Source organism: Meriones unguiculatus, chromosome 14 (genome assembly GCF_030254825.1).
Source record: "Meriones unguiculatus strain TT.TT164.6M chromosome 14, Bangor_MerUng_6.1, whole genome shotgun sequence".
Taxonomy (NCBI): Eukaryota; Metazoa; Chordata; class Mammalia; order Rodentia; family Muridae; genus Meriones; species Meriones unguiculatus.
The window spans coordinates 38,885,302-38,907,064 of record NC_083361.1 but is presented as its reverse complement, the minus strand read 5'-3'; the positions used below and the strand labels follow the sequence as shown (position 1 = coordinate 38,907,064).

General features: G+C 45.8%; 1 protein-coding gene across 2 annotated transcripts in view; it reads right to left on the bottom strand.

Moving 5' to 3' along the window:
• Positions 1-1,526: 1,526 nt before the first annotated feature.
• Slc6a5 (solute carrier family 6 member 5) overlaps positions 1,527-21,763 on the bottom strand; it is a 49,004-nt gene continuing 28,767 nt past the window's right edge. For both annotated transcript variants that reach the window (XM_021642236.2, XM_060367218.1), the window contains exons 11-16: positions 19,025-19,137; positions 18,027-18,158; positions 16,263-16,362; positions 13,273-13,373; positions 8,782-8,949; positions 1,527-6,058 (exon numbers count right to left, since the gene is read on the bottom strand). In XM_021642236.2, the coding sequence (XP_021497911.1) occupies positions 5,903-6,058; positions 8,782-8,949; positions 13,273-13,373; positions 16,263-16,362; positions 18,027-18,158; positions 19,025-19,137 (770 nt within the window). In that variant the 3' untranslated portion in view covers positions 1,527-5,902. The remainder of the gene's footprint in view (positions 6,059-8,781; positions 8,950-13,272; positions 13,374-16,262; positions 16,363-18,026; positions 18,159-19,024; positions 19,138-21,763) is intronic.

Genomic DNA, 21,763 nt, shown 5'->3' with positions numbered 1-21,763 from the left:
CACCGCGTCATTCTGTGGCTCTGGAGCAGACATGGAGGCAAAGTGGAGAAGTGTATTAAAAGAAAGAAGATTGAGACGAGTTCAAGAGGCAGTTGAGCTGGATGAGTACATAGTAACTTCGAACAAACATGAAGGCGGAAGACAGAGGGGGTGCAGCCGGCTCTCAGCACGCGTCACAGGAGCGCTTCCACCAGGGACTGGCTCTGCAGAGAGCCGGGCTCCCACACTCACCCTCAACCCTTTCAGGAAATGGTATTTCCAACCAAATTCCACCTTGCCTGTGTCTGCTTTGGAAGTCCCTCCACGGAACACCATTGCTTGGGTGGTGAGAATGAAAATGATGTAAACTTGGGTGTGGCTTATAGTTATGGAAATGAGGAAATGAACACAGGAGTCTATCATGTTGTTCTCTCTTGTCTTCTACCTACCTGGATTTTTTATTTTAATTAAAAGCTTAAAAAATAAGTAAAGCAATCTCAGGAAGAGGCCAGGTTATAGGCCCAGCACCAAGCTCTGATCCCTTGGCATTTTCTAGCAAAAGCACCCTGGATGAGAGGTAAGACACAGCTGTGCACTTTCTGACTGCAGTTCTGTGGCTAGTCCTGAACGTGTGTGAACTTCAAGACCACAGACTTCCTCCAGGTGTGTGACCCTCACAGCCTCAGCCCTCCCCCAGGTGTGTGACCCTCACAGCCTCAGCCCTCCCCCAGGTGTGTGACCCTCACAGCTATAGGCCTCTTCCAGGTGTGTGACCCTCACAGTCATAGGACTTTCCCAGGTGTGAATGTGAACCTCCATCACAAGCCTTTCCTAGGCCAAGACCTGATCACAGGGTGTACTCCATACTCAGTGTGTGGATCCCAGTATCTGCTTTGAGCACCGGTGTCTTCCCACCGAGATGAGCCCGGGCCGTCCTGCAGCCATCTAACACTGAAGCAGAAGATGGAGACAGGAAGTGAGCACCTTGCTCGCTAGAAGACAGCCTTGCTTCCAGGTTAATGCAATCAGATGGGACAGCATAGATCAGAACCTCCTCTGCATGGTTTTAGACATAAAGCCAGGGCTCCACATACTCAAATAGAGAGAGGGAGGACATTTGTTTGTTTGCCTAACATGGATGGGTTCTCACCAGGCTCGTTTGGACTGGAGCCTAGCATACCCCAAGAACTATCTAGATGCTGATGAAGTTAAATAAATTGAAAGCTGACAAAATAATACCTTTACTACATGCAAAGATTTATCTAGCTCAGTCTTTATTCAGATCTACTCCAGTTCTCTCCCCCCCACTTCCCTACAAGGGCTAATTAATAATACAGAGTACAATGGTGTGTTCTGATGGTAGCAATTTAATTGGTATTTGTTTCTGCACAACACAGTGATGCCTTATTTTCCCAGGAGAACCATTTTTCACAGCTGTGCCAGGCCTTGCACAATGAAACAGACCCACCATGGGCACACCTGAAGCCCATTTGTTACAGAAGAAGCCATGGCAGTCATGGGTTTGTGACAGACACAATGCAAGCAGCATGTTTTAAACACTGACATTTATTTGGGGGTTTGGGAGGACTCATACATTGTTAGGATAAACTCTAATTTATATCAGTATGTAATAAGCAAATATATAATACAATAAATTGCATTTGTACACATAAATACAAAATTTGAGGTAGGGCCTCAAGAGTAATGACTTCTTAAATGAATAATGCACAATATATAATAAGCACTCTATAAGATAGATAGATATATATGACACATCATTTTGTAACATAATATATTTTCTTCATGTACAGTCGATGGAAAAATATAAGGACCTGACTAGGAAACATCTTTATTCATGAACAATAGTGCCCACATGAGATGCTTGCATTTAGGACATTATCCAAGCACACATTTTAAGAATCAACCTATTCCTCGATAGGTCCATAATAAAGTGCAAAAGAACACGGACAAATGAGAGACACAGCAGTTCCCAGTTTACATGACTTCTAAACATCATCCCAATGGTCAAACCCACCTGTAAGGCAGCTGGGTACCTGGAGGTGTCATCCTCAGAAGCTAATCAAGCCTGAGCTTGCTTTTCAGGGGCAATGAACACCCATCTGAAATCCTTTCTCTGCAGGCAGTTTACGGCAACCTATGCCAAGACCATATTTCACAGAGGTCCTTCTAGACAAGCACAGCTAAACGAGAGAAAGACAAGAAGTCCCGCTCCAAAACTCCAGGCTATCTTTGCATAACACACATGGTGAGACAGAAAGAGCTGACTTGCTGGCCTTTGTCTCCATGCCTTGCATGTCAGCCTACTCTGCAGAACACCCTTACCCATGTCAATTCCCTGGAGAAGCAAGTCACAGACCCAAATCCCAACACCACTGGCAGGATGACCTTGCTGTCACACATCCAGCAACAGTTGCTGTGCTAGCCTCTGGGAAGAGGACAATGACCCATGGCCAAGGATATGAAAAGTTAAGAGATGTGTCGGTTTAAGGCATGGGAAGCCCATGCTGACAGAAAGGAACTGAGAAGCGTTGAGGCACATGTGGACAACAGAAGAGAAGCAAAACCCTGACCCCCTCAGTGCTGTGCCAGAGTAGAGACAATCTGAGTCTCATCCAACCAAAGTTCCATGTGTTCAACTCGTTCTAAAGTGCCGTTCCCTGAAGTACACATCAATTACAGCCCTCACACATTAAAATCACATCAAAAATTCCAAAGATGTCAAGGTTATTAGGATTTTGCGTTGACCACAGATATCATGCAATAAAGAAATAGACAAGGACAGATAAAACAACTATCACAAAAGACCAGAACTGAACACACTTGTTCACAACAAACATAGCCTGAAGGAGATTAGAAGTTTCTAGTGAGCAAGACAATTAGACAAAGGTTTGCATAAGAAACCACAACACCAATAGTTAATAAATACATGATGCTTTCTGTTTTAAGGATATTACAGGGTTACTATTTTTCACATATGGCTTGTTTTTCTCTGAATGGGTATATTGGTTTGTGATATGAAATCATCTCACAGATGGAAAACTCCCCACCACTCCACACAGAAAACTAAAATCTTTCCTAAGTAACATTGCTTCTCTTTCAGTGTCAAAGGAGAAATCTCAGGTGGCAGTTATGACAGCGCTTTCATTTCCTATTGATTCATTCATTTTTTTTTTCTTCAAATTGATTGTGCATTTTAGTAGCATGGAAACAATCCATCTAGTGGTATACATATCAGTTCTCAGCATCCCAACCAAACCCTCAGGAGGCGAACCACTGAGATACACAGTGAATGCAGGCAATTCAGACACCACTCCTGCCCGTCAAGGAGAGCCTTGAACTTGAACATGGCAATGAATGTAGACAAAACTAAACTTCAAAGGCAGCTGTTTCCAGGTAAGCCTGGACCCTTTTGTCTGCCTTTGTCCTTCTAAACAGTCTAACCAGGAAAGGAAAAGCAAAGCAACAACAACAAAATGGATGAGTTCTCAGGGGCAGACTCTAGGTCTTTCCTAAACATCCTCTTAGACACAGCTGCAGCTGCTCCGGTTACAAACCCACTAGCAGATGTGGTCTCCATCCTTACAGTTCACATCTGGCAGAGTCCATGGCCTCTCCACACCCTGCTTTTAATTACCGAGAAAAAAATTAGCAACAATTGGGTTGGCATCCAGCACCAATCTCAGTTCCAGCCCAGAGAAAAGAGGAGGCCAGAAGCCATTCATACCAACACCAACACAAATGTGTGCCGAGATGGGCTTTGTGCTCTTCTTCAACCTGCAAACTGGCAAGGCTCTGAGGAGTGTCCAGACTGACCTCATCATTCACACTCACACCCAAAGCCTTGGTGCCACCTCTCATGCTGATGCAAGAATGAGGCCTCTCTTCTGTGTGGCTTTCTTGGAGAAACAGATGATGACAGCAGAGAGTGGACATCTGAGCCCACAGCTCATCTTTCTAAAAGAGGGGAAGCCTGAGGCTCCATCTCTGTGATAGCCTAGCAAGACCTACCTTTGAGCAACTAGAAGGAAAGAGAATGTGGAAGAGAGAAAGCACATCCTGCTAGCAAAGACATGAAAGCCAGGGGTTCAAAACCCACCTTGTTCCCTTTCCTAACACCTGTCATGCCTGCTCTGGGAAACACAAGTTCCCATCATTGTTGGCAGGTGATACGAGCACTTACACAGGAAAGGGAGAGTTCAATACGATGACTTCAGACACTTTACACAAACGGAATCACCTTTTTAAAAAGATACATTAAAGTCTGCTATTGGAGCATCATCGCCATTGTGCAGGATGAAAATGTCATATCAATATACAAGATATGAACTGAAAACTTCGCTTGAGACCCTGTTATATGAAGACAGGCTAATACAAAAATGATTGAACCCCATCTCTGCTAAAGAAAGCAATTTTAGGTTGAGATATTAAGACTGTAAGGGGAAAAAATTAAAAAGCCCCAACTATGCTACTCTAAACTTGCCATCTCTGTGGTAATTCGTAAGATATTTATAAGGTCAGAAAACACCACTCCACGCAGCGTGTACACACTGCGTGAGCACACAGTGCCATTAAAGAGTTGTGTATATGCCTGTTCAAGAGACAGCAGACTATAGGGCGTGGCCTGGCCAGGCTCTGCAGATGGTGCTCTGAGCAGTGGCATTGAGCACAGTGGATAGGGAGTTCTGGAAACTGAACTGGCTAAGTGCAGTCTTACAAGCTATAGTGTTGACTGGCTTACTCCTAAACTAAGCTGTATTTATCAGAAAGTTCTGGAAATACAGTGACCTAAGATGCACAGCCACAGGGATGAGTAGTAACATAGTTGCTTTTTACCAACCTCTTCATTTCTCTGGTTTCCCTATGGCCACAATTGGCATTTACTGTTACTGAGAAAGGAGCAAAAATTGAGGAAGTATCTTTCAAGAGTTTGTGTCCCACATATATATAATATATAGACAGAACTGGGGTAAGTCTTGTTTCCAATAGGTTGAAAGACAACATATCTACAGCTTATAGAAAGTGATTTGGAGGCAAAGAGACAGGAGGCATGTCATGATCCTGAACCGTGGTGCTAAAGACATCATGGCAAATAGAACAGTGGTACAAAAGTTGACATGCAAAAGTCAAAGCATGGCTTTTTGTGCAGAGAGTAAAAGAAAACACCCAAAGAATTAACTCTCAAATGTCATTATTACAGAAGGAGGAAGAAAAAGAAAGGAAGAAGGAACAAAGGGAGGGAGAAAGACTGAGGTAAGAGAATGGAGTTCCTTCATTCAGATCCACAGCATAGAGAGATGAAGCATCTAAATGCCTGGTATATTTGGTCAAAATAAAAAAAAATGGATATGCGAACCAAACCACCCAGCGTGGTTTGGTAGGTGCCCAAATCTACCTACCAGCCCTGTCTGCCTCCAGAACAGTCTCCAGCTCTGCCATTCCCCTAAATGCACCTGACCTGAACTTTCAGCTTCTGAATGAGATCACTGCATTCCCCAGCTCAGCAATGAATACAAATCAACAGTCCTCAAAGTCTGCATTCTCCTCACGCCCTACTGCTCCCCGCAATCAGATCACACAATGAAATTTCTCGACTGCTAAAGCATGTACCTGCCAGCACGCTTCTGTCCAACCCACCCCTGCAGGATCAATGAAGCAGCCTGATGGGGGACCAATCCTTCCAGAGACTGATAGCACAGACACAGGCAGACAGCACCTCTAGTGGTCTGTGTGACTTTCACTACAGCATGCTACACTATGTCCTACTTTTTCTATGGAACACTCTCATGCACTTGTGAACCGAGGTGTGGGGAGAAAGAAGAAAACTGGGAATAAATCTGGGGAAAGTGTGAAGGCGGGCAGACAGGAAGACCAGGAATAATACAGGACCATCCACACTGCTGGACTAGCACTGGGTGCCCAGTTCCAAATCCTTCACTGGCAGCTTGAGTCCCAGGGACGAGGTCCCCAGGGGGTCGATCATATTCTTGTAGCGCTCCCCACGGTGCTGAGCTAAGAACGGGCCCCAGTCTGGCTGTGGTGAGCATACCAACTTCAGCCTCTGCAAAGAAGTCAAAGACATGTGTAGTTAAAATGAGAATGTACCTTTCTCCCCATGGCAACCCCAGCCATCTCCAAAAGGCAAGATACCACTGCTCCAGATTCCTCCCTGGACCCTGGAGCCCCACCACCACCACCAATGAGGGAGAAAGTCAGGAAGACTAGCCCTCATTTATTAACCAGGCCAAGGACAGAAAAGCAAGTGTCAGTTTGGTTTGCTTGAAATTACTTACATCACCCTGAAAGCAACTTCACGATTGTCCCATGTTTGCCTTGCACAAGATTAGTAGAGGACAAAGGGCCAAGATTTTAATTATACATCTCCCCACACCACCATGGAGAGACCTCACAAGCTTCTACCTCTGCTCCAGAAGAGCAAAAGCCATGGGCTCAATGATGTTTGTTGTGCAGTCTCAACGATGGGTTGCTACATCAAAATCATTGGATTTTGTATAGCGTGTTTCTTTAAAGTATACAAGCAGCCAAAAAAAAAAAAAAAAAAAAGCCAACCCCAAAGATACAGCACCAAGCATAAACAAAGATTTTAATTATCTGTTTAAAAAAATAAATATTTCTGACTCAGGTCAGCAATGCTGTTTCTTCCGGGTTAGCTTAAAAATAATGGAGGTGTCTCTAGTCCTTCAACTGAAATTTTTATAGAAAACAAGATCTGATAGAAACACGTTAAAAAAAATGGAAAGAAAACTTATTTCTGACTATATAAGAGGGGACAATTACCTGTTTATTACCTATTAAAGGGAAATCCAGTTCTTATGGCTGTTAGTTTAATGGCCCCTTAATCACCAGCTTGCAACCTTGGTGTCCCAAAGTAATCATAATAAATCTGCACAGCCAACCCATCAGTCTAGAGACTCTCAGGCTACAACAGCAGTAGCAGAAGTTACAACAGGCTCTGTTTGGGAAAAGAGATTTCTGGTCCTGTGCTGGGAAGGTGGCTATGAGGGCTAGCACCCTGAGGGTGGCTGGGGCCAGAGTTAATTTACACCACCGGATAATGAACGAAAATTTCTGGGAATGCAAACCAGAGCACAACTTCAGCACAAAGACTTATCTACATCTGGAGGTCAGTGAAAACAAACAAACAAACAAACAAAAACACCGGCTACTTGCTGACCCACAACCAAGTGGCCACACCCTCACCCCCACTGCACTTCTCCCCTCCAGCTTCTTCCTCCTGGCAGACCTCACACAACCTTTCTCCACCCCAGGGAACAGGTATTTCTTTGCCTTGCTCTAGGTGCCTCCCAAACTCGAGAATGCATCTGAACCACTGGAAGATGAGCAGGACAATTTCTGTTTCCCTGAGCTCCATGCCGTTGTGAAAACCTGACTGTCTGCATTTATGACAGACTCCAGGGAGCCTCTACATCAGACCTAGGCAGCATTGATAAGGTCAAAATACCTTCAGGAGGCAGGCAGAGTTTATTAATTCTCAGACCGCCTGAGAAAAAAAAAATTTTCATTTGTGATGGAGTCTCCTATAGCCCAGGCTAGCCTAAAGTTCACTACGGCGCTAAGGATGGCTTTAAATTCCTGATCCTCCCACTTCTACTTCCCAAATGCTACAATTACAGGTGTGCTTGAATAGTGACTTTCCATAAGTAACCAAAGCTCGTTCTTCAGTGGTGGCTGAAACAAATAGCAGTCCCATTCACTCTGGAAAAGGTAGGGGTTATTTTTGTGACAAGAGTGAAATGGGTTCACATAGGAATTGATTAATGTGTTAGTTATCTCGGCCAGCTACAGTCATCTAGAAAGGGGCAATGTCAACTGAGGAATTGCTTCCATCAGACTGGCCTGTAGGAAAGTCTGTGGGGCACTGTCTTGATTAATGACGGATGTGGGAGGGCCCAGCCTCCAGCCCTCTGGCTGTGCCACTCCTGGGCAGATGGTCTTGAGTTATATAAGAAAACAAACTGAGCAAGCCACAAAGAACAGGATGGTAAGCAGCACTCTTCCATGGCCTCTGCTTCAGTTCCTGTCTCTAAATTCCCCCCTTGAGTTCTTACCCTGACTTCCCTTGGTGATGGATTATGACCGGGGAATATTGAAACGAAATAAATCCTTTCCTCCTCCAAGCTGCCTTTGGTCATGGTTTTATTGCAGCAACAGAAAACTATTAGAGTTGGTAAGGACATGCAAGCCTGCCCTCACTTTAACCATGTCCTGGGATGCATATGACACTCTGAGAGTCACATATGACACTCTGAGAGTCCTAAACTTTAATTAGCATGGCTCATCAGGCATACTAAGCCCAGGAACAATAGGCAGCAGGGGTGACTTTAAGTTTAATGGCAACAAACATTTCAGAAGGAGGAGGCTTGGATAGAAAGGGACACCACAAAAAAAGCGAATCCTATGTGTGGTTAAAAGACAAACTCCAAGATGTAAATAGCAGCTGAGGAGGAGGGGACATGGAAGCTCTAGGAAAGAGGAGACATTTCAGATCATCCATCCCAGGGCTGCCAGCACAGTGAGGAATAGCACAATAATATCTCAACCTGACGATTGGCTGGGCTCCTGCATTACAGGAATAATACATAATAAAAATGGGTTTAATAGAATCAGCGCCAACCGTAATCATTTACTCACCCAGTATCCTTCTTGAATACATTTACCGAATGTTTTGTTTCTAATGCATAGAGCTTTTAGAAACTCTCCCTTGGGAGAGGCTAGCAGGGGGAAAGGGGCCATAAGAATTACCTCAATAAATCTGCCAGGAGCCAGATACATTTTTATCACAAACATAATCGGGATCCAGATAACAGAGCAAGCGAGCATCAGCCATCCGAGCACCATGGACCAGTTAGGGTAGCGGTAAGAGCCATAGGTCATGGGCTCCCACTGGTAGAAGCTGAAGCAAAGAATAAACTGGGAGAGAAGACAAAGGTACATTAGGGTGATGGTGTGAGTCACTCATTCATTCAACACGAACATGCGGAACCCCACCACATGCTCACGCTTTCATTTCGACTACCTCATCTTGTGTGTACCCTTGTCATTCTGAAAAGGGATTTTCCAGGTCAAGAAAGTAAATGCCCACGGCGATGAAGGTGGCAAACCTGCACTCAGCTATTGTTCCTGTGTTTGTCCTCCCATAGGAAGTCAGTGGGTGTGGGCATGTACAAGGAACCCCACCCTCTCCCCAAGAGAACACAGCACGGTAACTGACTGGGGCAGGTGGCAGCTGGGAATTCCTAAGAGACTGTGTGCACTATCACCGATAAGAAAGCTCTTGTTATAATGGGGGAAGGTGTGTTTAACTTATATTTCCAGTCTCTTTCATTGAATCCACTCGGCTTCCTCCTTGAACAAGGAACAGCCAACATGTTGAAGCTGCCTCTGAAGTTGGCTGTGTGAGACCCTAAGTGGTACCCAGAGGTGACTGATCTAGAGGTGCAGTCCTATAATAAGCCACTTTAGAAAGATGTGGGGGTGCAGCCCTCCCCACTGACTGAAGGTGAACAGCATCGACCCAGTGAGTCCGGAGACCTGGCTCTACTGCTCATGAGCTGTGGGACCTCTCAGACTTCTCAGCTACAAAATGGCCTTATTTCACACCATGTACATAGTGCTGGGTTTTCTGGGAACAGATGTCTGGCATTTACTTCAGACTACTTCCTCAGTTTTAAAAGGTCACAATTTGGGGTTTGCCCATTATCTACTATCACATCATGCTGTGACTGGCAACAGCTCTGAGATCCATCCAAAGGCTTGGCTTAAGGGGCACGAGCTAAAGATACAGGCCCCTGTATAGGGAGCCAGGCTCTGACTCTCCAGCTCAGCCTGTAGGGACCATTTCCCAAGAACATGTGTATTTTTTCCTGCCTGTGGCAGCATAAGCTTAGAATTATCCACGTAAGTCCTTTCCCCATCTCTATGTTTCTCTTCCTACATTAAGCTGTAGAATAACAATATGATTAGAGGAAATTGCATTAAAGAAAAGAGCAGGAAGGAGTGTTTTTGAAGAAGTATAAAACCCTGCGCAAACCCGAGACATCCGCACCACTCCTGCAGCCCCCAGGCTGCCGGGGCCAGGGTCTCTTTCAACACAACAATAATTCATATGTTGATCCAAAGCAATGTGAGCCTGAAGACAAGGCTCCCATGGAGAGTGAGGTCTATGTTAGTCCCCTTTCCAACTTTTGCTCCTGGAATCATAAGATTTATTAGCCAGTCTATTGGAAGTATGGTCCAATGTCATTACAGCATGCTGCTCTGTTTCATTTACTATATAAATAGCAATACATCTGCTTAAGTGTGTGCTTTCCTCAGTAACTTGATCAGACTATGCATATGATAATTGCATGAGGATATTTATGGCTCCATAAATCCATGATGGCACATAGTAAAATGGTGGGTTTTATTTCAGAGGCCCTAAAGTAATTTAAACCCATAATCTTACCCTAGACCAGGACCTCAAAGATAGCTATGGTACGAAGGTAAATGGCAAAATATAGGGAGGGCTGAGACCTTTGACACCCATTTTCACTCCTGCAAATATCATATCAAACCTTTAGGCACAAGCTGATTGCTTGCCATGAACTTCCCCCTGCCAAGTCAGCTTTGATGAACACCTGCTCTAGAGTGGGCTCAAGAGACAGTAATTGAGCCACCGAGTCATGCCCACCCTGCATTTGACTGACAGATACCAAATCAGACACAGAGACCCACTGGTTGGTGGTAATGGTGGAACTGATGGCATTCCTGGCTCCAAACACAGACACAGAGAATCTGCTCAAGACCATCCTAGGGCATCTCCATGGCTTCTGACATGAAATCTAGTCAACCACAGCAAACTGAGAACTTCTCCAAGAATGAAAATTAAAAAAAAATAAAATAAAAAAAAAAAACAAGTTCCTGTAATTCCTTCTCCCTGAGTCTGAAGACGGGACTATTTTAACCCAAACTGGCCATGCTGTACCCAGGGATGAGAACCTAGACTGTCAGAATGCAAAGGATGGGCTTGAAGGCCATCCCCACCTCAGAGGCAAAGTTTTGGCTCTGTGGCCTTGTGGCCTAGAGAAGGTTCTTACCCTCTATAAGCCTCAAAGCACACAACTGGAAGGTGGGGAAGCAGCACAACTGTGAACTTCCATGACACGGCTGGTGAAGGGTCTACCTCGGAACATACCTCCACACACGCAGCAGCAGCAGCAGGAGGAAGATGCCAGTGCCCTGTGTTACCTCAGAACATGGCAAAATTCTGACCCTCTTCAGGGGTGAAAGGGAACGGGGGGGGCAGAATTTAAAACAAATTCTAACATCAACTCAGCGATAATTAGCCTCGAGGAGTGGAAATAGGGGATGGTCAAAAGTCATTAGAGTCAGGATTTGCTAACACATCGGTCTTCAGGCAACAGGCAGCAGCATCTTCACACCCACAAGCTAAGTCTGGCTCCACACACACTTCATCTCTGAACATCTGTCTTTAATACTTTTCCGTTCTCATGCTCCAACTCCAGTGGGACTTTTCAGACCACGGACAGGTATAGATGTGAGTAAGCTGTCAGTGTCCACGCAGAAGACTACAGAATGGATTTTCTGTCTAAACCTCTAGCTCTTCAGAAAGATATGGTTTGACAGGGAATAAAAAAGGCAAGCAAATGAAGAAAACATGTATTTTCATTGCACCTGCTTTTATCCATTCTGCAACTTAAGCAAAGCTGGTGCCTGGTAGTGAAAAGCTGTCTCTTTGTCTGGTTTCTAGGGCCACCTACTGGGCTAAATGGAAACTACAGACAACTTCCTCTAGGCTTGCTTAAAAAGGACTCCCCTCCGGCCAGAGGGAGAAAAAGGTAAGCCTCAGAGGAGGGGAAAGACCAAATCTCTGATAATTAATTGGCTTGGGGAATAAAGCAAGGCCACACTGACAGTTTCTGTCACGATGACGAGGGTAACAGGTGTGAGCTGAAGTCCTTGTACAGACCATGGGCACGTGAACCGCTAAGTTCATTAGGAAGGGCAATGTCGGTTGATCTCAAAACAGGCATCCTCACACTTGAGGATGACAAATGACTCTCCAAAGCAATAGAATCAACAATAAAAGCCTTATTAAAGCTACATTAATTGTAGATATGTTGCGTAATGGTTAGGAGACAGAACATGTGGGTTTGAGCCCAGGTTGTTGCTAACTATTAAACGTTCAATGCTAGGTTAGTCTCAGCTCTAAGCTTCTGTTTCCTGTGATAATCAGCTTTAGTCGTCAATCTGACACATCCTAGAATTACCTGGAAAAGAGGCTCAGTGAAGGATTGCCTAGATCAGGCTGGTCCGTGGGCATGCCTGCGGGGTATTGTGGTGCTTGTGTGAATGGATGTGAGGAGATGCAGTCCACTGTGGAAACTTCATTCCCTAGGCAGAGGGATCTGTACTATAGAGATCTGGGCTGGAGAGACAGCTCACAGGGTTAAGAGCACTTGCTGCTCTTCTACAGAATTGGAGCTTGGTTCCCAGCTCACAGCCACCTTAACTGCAGCTCCAGGGTATCCAATGCCATCTTCTGGACTCTACAGGCACCCACACACACCTGCACATACACGCACACGGACATACGTACACACGTGTAAGGAAATAGCAGACTCAATCCTTTTCTGAAGAGTGAAACGCTGGCCTGGCACTGACTAAACGCTGCGTTCATCTCTCCCTGCTCTTCACTGTGGTTGTAGCTACCTCCTCTGAGCTCCTGCCACTGTGACTTCCCAGATAGGATGAACTACAACCTGGAACTATAAGCAGAAATAAATCCTTTTGTCCTTTGAGTTGTTTTGGTCAGCATATCTTACCATGGCAACTGAAAAAGAAATTAGGACCTTCCCCTTCTGCAATACAGAGACAATTATGGCAGCCTGGCAGGGCTACTGAGAGAGGAGGCTCTATACGTAAATCACCTAGAACAGAAACTGAGCCACAGTAGGTGTGTGGTCTACATGGCCGCTGTCTGCTGTCTGCTAGCACATAAGGCAGATAGATATAAAGGGCATGTTCTCCACAGAATCAATTCCAGCTCAGCCTCTGACCAGGTAGGTGCCTGGAGGGAAGTCGCTTGACCTTTCTGAATTTCCATTTACTCAGGTGGAAGGCAAGGCCAATACCCATCCCACCAGCTCCCCAGGGAGGTGCACATAAGTTCAAAGGTAAAACACTGGCGTGCATGCTAGGCAGTGTCTGTGAGAGAAAGCATTCAGCCCTTACGGTTAAAATGGTTGGTGTGACAAACGCCCAGCAGACTTTCCAGAAAATGTTGGGCTGGAATCCAATCATCATCTCAATGTCTTCACAGAACCTCTGCAAACCTGCAAAGAGACAGCAAAACCATGTGCGAGGTGCAGTGGGCGGGGCAGGAAGGGGAAGTCACCAGGCAGGGCCCCTTCCTTAAGAACCTTGGCTAAGGAAGAACCCAGCTGAGGTCAAAGTAACCCTCATTGCACAGGAAACCGTCAGGCAGGTGACTCCCTGCCAGGAACACTGGGCTAACTGAAGCTGAAATAAATACTAAACCTTCTCTGCTGTGAGGTTCAAAGCTGCCATGGCAACGTCCCAGACCTTAGTTCAGGTGTTGGCAGCGGCATGTGCATGCATATGGCTTGGTATCCTGCTGACAAGTCTGGCAGGGAAAAAGATTTTGGTAAACCAAGAAACCATACTACAGATGGCCCAGCACTTAGCAAGAGTCTCTGTGAGCTGGATTTGTGTCTTTCATCCTCCTCAGAGCACTTCCATTGCATCCGCTTAGTTCTGCCTGGTGTGTGTGTGTTGATGCATACAGGTGAAACCAATGTAAACTCCAAGTGCCCATCACACACTCAGCTGGAACTGAATGGCCGTGTCTTCCTGGCCTCTCAGAAACTTCACTAATGTAAAATGTAAGGAGGCGACCCTTCACCCAGCCCAGCACAGCCGCCTCCCGGCAACCTTAGTTTAGGAGGAGCTTGGAACACTGCTTTGGAGGAAAGGCACTGACATCAGAAGTGGAACCCCCTCAGAACTTTGGGTTCAAACAACAGCTCCCTGAGTGCAGGTTTCTGTATTGGAGGGGTTCCCGACTTCCTAGTGCCGCAACCGCTGTATAATACAGCTCCTCGTGTTGCGGTGACTCCCAACCATAACATTTTTTGTTGCTACTCCATAACTGTAATGTTTGCTAATGCTATGAATTGTAATGTAGATATCTGCGTTTTCTGAAGGTCTTGGGTGACTCCTGTGAAAAGGTTATTTGACCCCTCAAGGTCTCGAAACCCACAGGTTGATAACCACTGCTGTATTGGGAATGTCTAAAAACTCATCCAGGTATATTCAAGATGCGGTCCTCACAGAGAGGGGGAGCCCCGATATGCTGGTCACAGAACCACAAATTAGTATGACCATAAAAAAGTTAAATAGCAGTTAACGGAGGCCCAGGAAAATTAGCATAGCCCAAAGACTGAAGTGTTTCCAGTTTTCTTATATCTTCTCAACCAGATTTGCTTAAGGTTTGGGGGAGAAGACAATTAACTTCTAAAATTAGACATGTTAAAAAGTGTCTGGTTAATTGCTTTCAAGCCTGGATGAACAGGCCTGTTTTACAAGAAAGCACATTTGCAAATGTGCCTTTTGTGGCAATTAGCACCCAGGAAACAGGTAAAAGGAATATCCTTCACCCCGTAGGCCTGGTTGCAGATGGGCTGCAAAGAAAGCCCCTCCTCTTTCCAGGAACTAAATTCTCCCTACAGTGAGAAGATGATCTCTAGTCTTATAAAAATTTCTCTTCAACTTCCATCTGAAAGTAATTGTGGGCCTGGAGTGCTGGCTCTGTGCTTAAGAGCAGACAGCTTTTAGAGAGAAGCAGCGATTGACTCCCAGCACCCGCACCAGGTGGCTCATCTGTAACTCCAGATCCAGGGGACCCAGCGTCCTCTTCTGACCGCTATGGGCACTGCACTGGTGCTCACACCAGTCTCAGACCCACATATACACTATACTACACATGATTTGTTTGGATGGTTGGTTTCTATGGGTAGTCCTCCCGCTGCCCTGGAACTCACTTTGTAGACAAGGCTGGCCACCTGCCTCAGCCTCTCAAGTGCTGGAATTAAAGGTGTGTGCCACCACGCCTGGCAATTCTTTTTAATTAACGATTGTAGCCTCTTCCTGTTTTTAGGGCACCCACGTTTTACATGAAAGAATTCCATTTCCTACCCTGATTTTCTGCTCTATTTTTTTCTCTTTTATTTTAATGAGATTTCCAGGAAAGCCAGTAACTGCTGCATACCTCTCAGTACTCTAACAATCACTTGAGAACCGAGACACTTGTCCACAGGACACACAGAAGTTGGGAGTGTGTTGTCCTCGATTTGAAGGACAGAACTCTGCAGACACTTCTGGTCTCCTCGAATGATGGTCTGTATCCTCGATTTCAAGCAATTCGTGTCACTTACTTTTCTCTTATAACAAGTTACTATCTCTTTTGGGGATTGCAATACAATTAGATCATTGAACCTTGAACCTTGAAAGTTTTATCCCCCTGCTAAGAGGCCTCTTAATCCAGTGACCATTCTAAGATGTCTAGGCACAAAGGACTCACAGTTACCTGAGCCAAACTGGGCAGACTGACCAGGAGGCCTGTGATGTGACCTCCAGGACAAACACTTATGCACAAAGGGCAGACATGACATCTGGTGGCTGCCATCCTGTATCCTTGATGATAGCTCCAGTGGATGGGATGCATGTTGCTATGGTGATGGCAGAACAAGTAAACCATTAAGGAACTGAGAATTTGCAGGGAAAACCTGGGACTTGGACACTCTATGGCAAGTTCCGCATGGGCTTATTGTGGTTGGAAGGCTCTGCGATCCAGTGGCCTTTGGTACCCTGGGACTAGCAGGAGCCACCTTCAAGCACATGGGCACTGACATCACCAACACTAAGAATAACATTACATCAACAAAGGAGCCCTCCTTCTTTATCTGGTCACTGGACACAGGCATTAACCATACCCAAGGTCAAGTCCTGCGATTTTTCTGGCACACACTGCTAAGATTCGCCACCAGTCACCTTTGATTTCTCATTCAATTTCACCGAAGTGATCCTGAGGCAAGCTCAGAAAGAGAGGCATTGAAATCCTTTAAATATGGTGAACATACTTTCCAGGAAGGCCTACCGTACACTCTGGTTCTTTTTTGGCAATAGGCACAGCATTTCCTTACCATACACATAGGAGATGCCAACAAGCTCAAATATGGCAATGATGACAAGGGCATAGGAGGCAGCATAAGTGTCCACAAGCTGAAACATGTAGATTCCACCCTAGCAGGAGAGAAAAAAGCCACCATCAAATTAGGACCCCTTGGCCAGGCTCCTCTTCTCCCTCCAGAGGAGCAGCAGTTTCAGAATCCTCCCTGCCCCATAGCAGGAATGTACACCTGGACTAGTCATGTAAAATAGAGACTTGGCAGGACATCCCTCAATGGCCTGTGCAGTAATCAGTAAAGCAAGCACAAACAGCTGGCTTAATATCTTATTTTTTTCTAAGGCAAAGGTCAACGTCTAAGAAAGCTATGAGCAGCTGCCTGGCTACTTGTTTGCTGTAAGCTGTCAATGACCACTTCTACCCATGTAGATGCGCTTGACTGACCCTCAGGTGACCTTTAGCTATGGCTGTGAATTGACTTTAGAATCATTGAGCAGGAGCCTCACTGAGGAACTTTCCTGAAACCTTACTTTGCCTGGGAAGACCCACCCTTTCACATGCAGTGCCCAGATGTAAAAGGTCACAGAAGGAGGAAGAGTATTCGAGCTCTTGGCCTTCCCTCTCACCCCAGAGTAATGTACCTGTTGCCTCCAACTCCTTCGCTGATTTCATAAGCAGCCTTTCCGGACTCCCAGGGTGAACCCAGCTCTCCGGGAAGCTTCCAGGTCTTCAGCACCAGACTGAGACTGCTTGAGGCACCAAGCCTCATGGACCAAGCAACTACTGGATTCTCAGGCCCTCAAGTACGAGACCACTTGTGTGGACCACTCTGAACAGATGGCATAAGCTGATACCTCTCAGTTCTGTTTCTCTAGAGAACTCTAATACAATGGGCCTTCTTCACACATTCTGCGCTCTCTCTCTCTCTCTCTCTCTCTCTCTCTCTCTCTCTCTCTGCCTTGCTCTTTAAGTTTCCCTGTGACAGATGAGGCTTGGAGAGCATCTCATTCCTCCATCACTTTATAGATTCAAGAACGAAGGCCCAGAGGAGTGGGTTGTTCATAGTCACAGAGAGAACAAGTACTCTGTATGCCCGAAGTATCAACATGCAATTTGCTAACACTTTCAGGACTAGGAAAAAACTCAAGTGACATTAGTGCTTATATATAGCAATTAATATACTGGTGGATAAATCTAGATGTTCCCACTTCTGGTTTGGTTTTGTTTTTTTTTTTTTGTTTTTGTTTTTGTTTTTGAGACAGGGTTTCTCTGTATAGACTTGGCTATCCTGGACTTGTTCTGTAGACCAGGCTGCCCTCGAATTCACAGAGAACCCACATGCCTTTGCCTCCCTGAGTGCTGGGATTCCAAGCATGCGCTACCGCACCGGCTGGTTCTGTTACCATTAAGTAGGACACACCTGTCTTGTTGGCTCAAGAAGACTACATCTCAATTATGAAGATTCTAGGGGCGTTGCTAGAAGCCAAGATGACATATTTCCCTGTGTGGTCAGAATCATTATTGAATCCGCCATCAATGGAAATGGCAATGATTTGGCTCTGTGTGTGAAGTCTGAGAAATAAGAACACACCAATAGAAAGCCAGCACAGGACGACAGCCTATGGCTGCAGGCTCCCAACTGACTGAATACAGACAGCCATCGCACGTCTCCCACCAGACCCATGATCACCTGCGCACAATAGGCTCCTACCCTCAAGCGATCACTGGGCAGTCATCATGCATCCCCCACCACGTCTGGCCACACACAGAGGGCGCTCACCTGTGTGATCATCGGAAAGCCCATAATGAAGAAACAGATGCAGCAGCCCAGGGTGAACACAGGCTTGTGTGTGCGCAGGTACTTGGGGAACTCATCCGAGATGGAGGTCACGATGGTCTCAATGGTGGCAAACTGAAACAGTACCAGGAAAAAAGCATTCAAGCTCAGCTGTCCCCCCTCAAAACCACCCTCCAGAGTCCTTTGTGTGTGTCGCTAGAGAGGGCTGTGCTTGGGTTAGGGCTGGGTTTTATGGTGCCATTCCTTTGATGGGTCTAAATGACCTTACTGGATGCCAACACACAAAGTCAGGAGAACTCCAGCAATGCATGAGCTTCAGAAGCTTTACCTCCAGCCCCTGGAGGAAGGCACTACAATCATCCATCAGGACATTTTAGCTTCGTTTTGTATTCATGAGATGCAAATTCCTCTCCTCTAGTTCTCCACCATTTGATCTCCTACTTGAGGAAGAGCCCTCTTTGCACCCAGTGACTAAACTCTGAGCACCTGTCAGCATGATTTGTAGTAGGTTCAGCCTCGAAGCAATTTTCCTAAAATTGACTTCATATTATCATCCCTTATGCTGCCCTACAAAATTTGCTTTGGCAAAATGATGCCAAGGAGGGGATGGTGCAGGCTAAACTTGGCACAGAGATCAAAGAGAGGGAATGGAGGAGAGAGGAATGCTCCTCCACACCATCACATGATCACCAAACGTGTGAGGTTAAATTGGGTGTGGTGGTACACATGTGTAATTCAGGAGGCTGAGGAAATGGGCTAAGGAGTTCAAGGCTATCTTAGGCTACATATTAAGATCTTGTCTTAAACACACACACACAAAGTTACCATGACTCTAGACAAATGCCTCACCATCCTGACATTACTCAAGAAAAGCCTCAATAAACTGTGAGCCTAAGTCTTGCCTGCAGGCTGGACCTGGGATCATGGAAAGTGGAGTCTTTAAAGGGGGAGGGGCAGAGGTGGGAGGGACAGGAACTCACCATAGTGTCAAGTCCAAGAGTGAGAAGCATCAGGAAAAAGATGATGGCCCAGAATGGAGAGAGAGGCAGCCTGGTTAAGGCTTCTGGGTAAACCACAAATGCAATGCCTGGCCCTAGAAAAAAACAAGATAGATAGTGACAGAGAGGCCCAGCTCAAAGCCCCTCTCCCAGAGCCCACAAGCCTTCTCTCCACTGAGATCCTGAACTATTACATGTCTGAGATTCTTTCCACTGTCTGTTATTTGTGCCCATCTCTGCTAATTAGACCATGCTGCCTCCCATGCAAATATTAAGAAACTGCATCCTATTATTTGAACTGGAGGCAAAGATAATTGTTACCCTCTAGTAGAATTGCTGACAATTGAGCCCTGAGGGGTACCTGGCAGTGTCTGAAGACAGCTTTGTTTCTCACAACTGGGATGAAATGGGATAATTTGGAGATCAGTTTTTTCATCGTGACAGGATCTAAAGTCACCTAGGGACCAATCCTCTGAGCATGTCTGTGAGACAGTCTCTATGTTGGGCCAACTGGCATGAGTGCCACTATCCATGAGCTGGGGTCCCAGTCTAAATAAGGAGGAGAAAGTGAGATGAGCACAAGCCTCTCTCTCTCTCTCTCTCTCTCTCTCTCTCTCTCTCTCTCTCTCTCTCTCCCTCTTTCTCTCTCTCCTCTGCTTCTTGACTGCAGAGGCAAAGTGACCAGATGCAGCAAGTAGCTGTCATCATACCTTCCCCACCATGAGGAATGCATCCCCTCAAACCATGAACCAGAAAAACCCTCCCTCCTTTAAGTTGCATTTGTCAGGTATTATTTTGTCATAGTGAGGAGGAAGATAACTCATACAGAAAACTACTGAAATTAGAGAGCAGAGCCCTTGGACGATGGCTTTCTAAGAGTACCACAGGCTGTCGGAAAGGGGGTGGGGACTGAGCTTGAGTTTTCTTAGCACACAGGTGCCCAGTGTCCAGAAGAGGGCATCAGCTCCCCTGGGGCTGGGTTACAGGCAGTTGTGAGCTGCAGGACATAAGCACTGGGAATTGAACTCTGGTCCTCTGAAAGAACAACAAGTGTTCTTAACTGCTGAGCCATTTCTCCAGGCTGCATAACAGCACTTTCTTAAATTGGAATTTATTGGGTTGTTGGTTCCTAATGTTCCATTAGGCCTCCGGGCATTTAAAATATAAAATTGTGAAGGCCTAAGATATCCCGTGTCCTATACATTTATTGAACAGACTGAAGAGCCAGCTTTCTACAGGCTCCTAATGTGAACCATAAAAGAAAAGTCTATATTAAACTACAGTTGAAAATAGGTCTCCAACACAGCCCTAGAATGCCAGCCCGGGAAGCTGACACAAAAGCCCTGGGATGGTTGCCACCACATAACTTAACTGTGATGTTTGACCTCCATCTATCCTTTGGGTGTTACTGCTTTGAAGGGGGGTCAATAACCTTGGCTCTCCTCTGTGCCTACACAGAACCACAGGGAGCCACATTAAGGAGAGCTGCCAGACAAGCCCCCACCTTCTGGAGGGCCTGGGGCTCATGGTCACGCCTCATAGAGACACTGAAGGAACCTCCCTGAGGAAGAAGTAGTCACTGCAACCAATTAGCCTAACTAGGAAGCTGCCTCTTCTGAGTGACAATCCTAACACAGTGGCCAGTGTTTGGATCAGCAGCTGTCCTGCACGTGGATAGCTGATACTGCTCAGCAAGGCTGGAGTGAAGCTGACCCCACTCATCAGACCTGCACACATCCTCCTTGGGGTAAGGGGAGACACACTTAGGAAGAACAGATAAAAATGTGTGTGAGCTGCACCCCTAAAGGCTCAGCAACATGACTGCCTAAACACGAGCTGAACAAGGACAACAACAGACATTCCGAAGAAGACAGGGAAGAGCTCATGAGGCTCCAACCAGACTAAAAAAAGAAAAACTACAAGCAACCGAGGAATGCTGAGAGCAGGAGAAATAGTCTTCCCCAGGAAAGAGCACATCAACTGGTTATCCAATACCAATGGTCTTTCTTCCCTGGAAACATACATACAAGTAACATTATGCAGACCAAACAGGTTACCTATGTACATGTGTAAACATGAACATATCAGCAAGCAAAAGCAATTACTAAAAAGGGACCATAAATTTGAAAGAGAGCAAGGAGCGGTATATTGAAAAGAGGGGGGGGATTGTGTAATTATGTTATAATCTCAAAAATAAAAAGCAATTAAAAATATATAATAAAAAAATGTTTAAAAGATCATATGTGAGCCTCACTAGGGGTTTGGGACCAGGTCTCAGTACTCATTGATACCCTCCTGGGGAATGAGCCCCACCGTTCCCTGGCCTGAGTTAGGTGAGATCATCTTCCTGTGGAACGGACAAGCGAAGTGAGCAACTGCAGAAAAGGGAATTTGAGAGGGGCATGCTGGGATTTCTGCTGCTTTGCACATGGAAGATATACAAATTTCTATCTGGGTGTTAATGCTACCTCCCTCACCCTGCTGGGACAGGAGACAGCTCAGGGCAGCTAGCCTAAGTGGCCTGTGTGTCTCCAGTTGTCAGTTCATATACTGATTTTCAACAAGATAGTTTTTTGTTTTATTTTTTTAAGTGAAATGTCTCAGATAGTCTAGAAAGTAGGGCAGAAACTATTGGCCTCGATGACTCTGCTGCAAGAAATTGAGGTTACAGAACAGCTGGGGGTGGCTCTGTGCCTGAGGAAAAGAAGGCCTTCTCGGCAT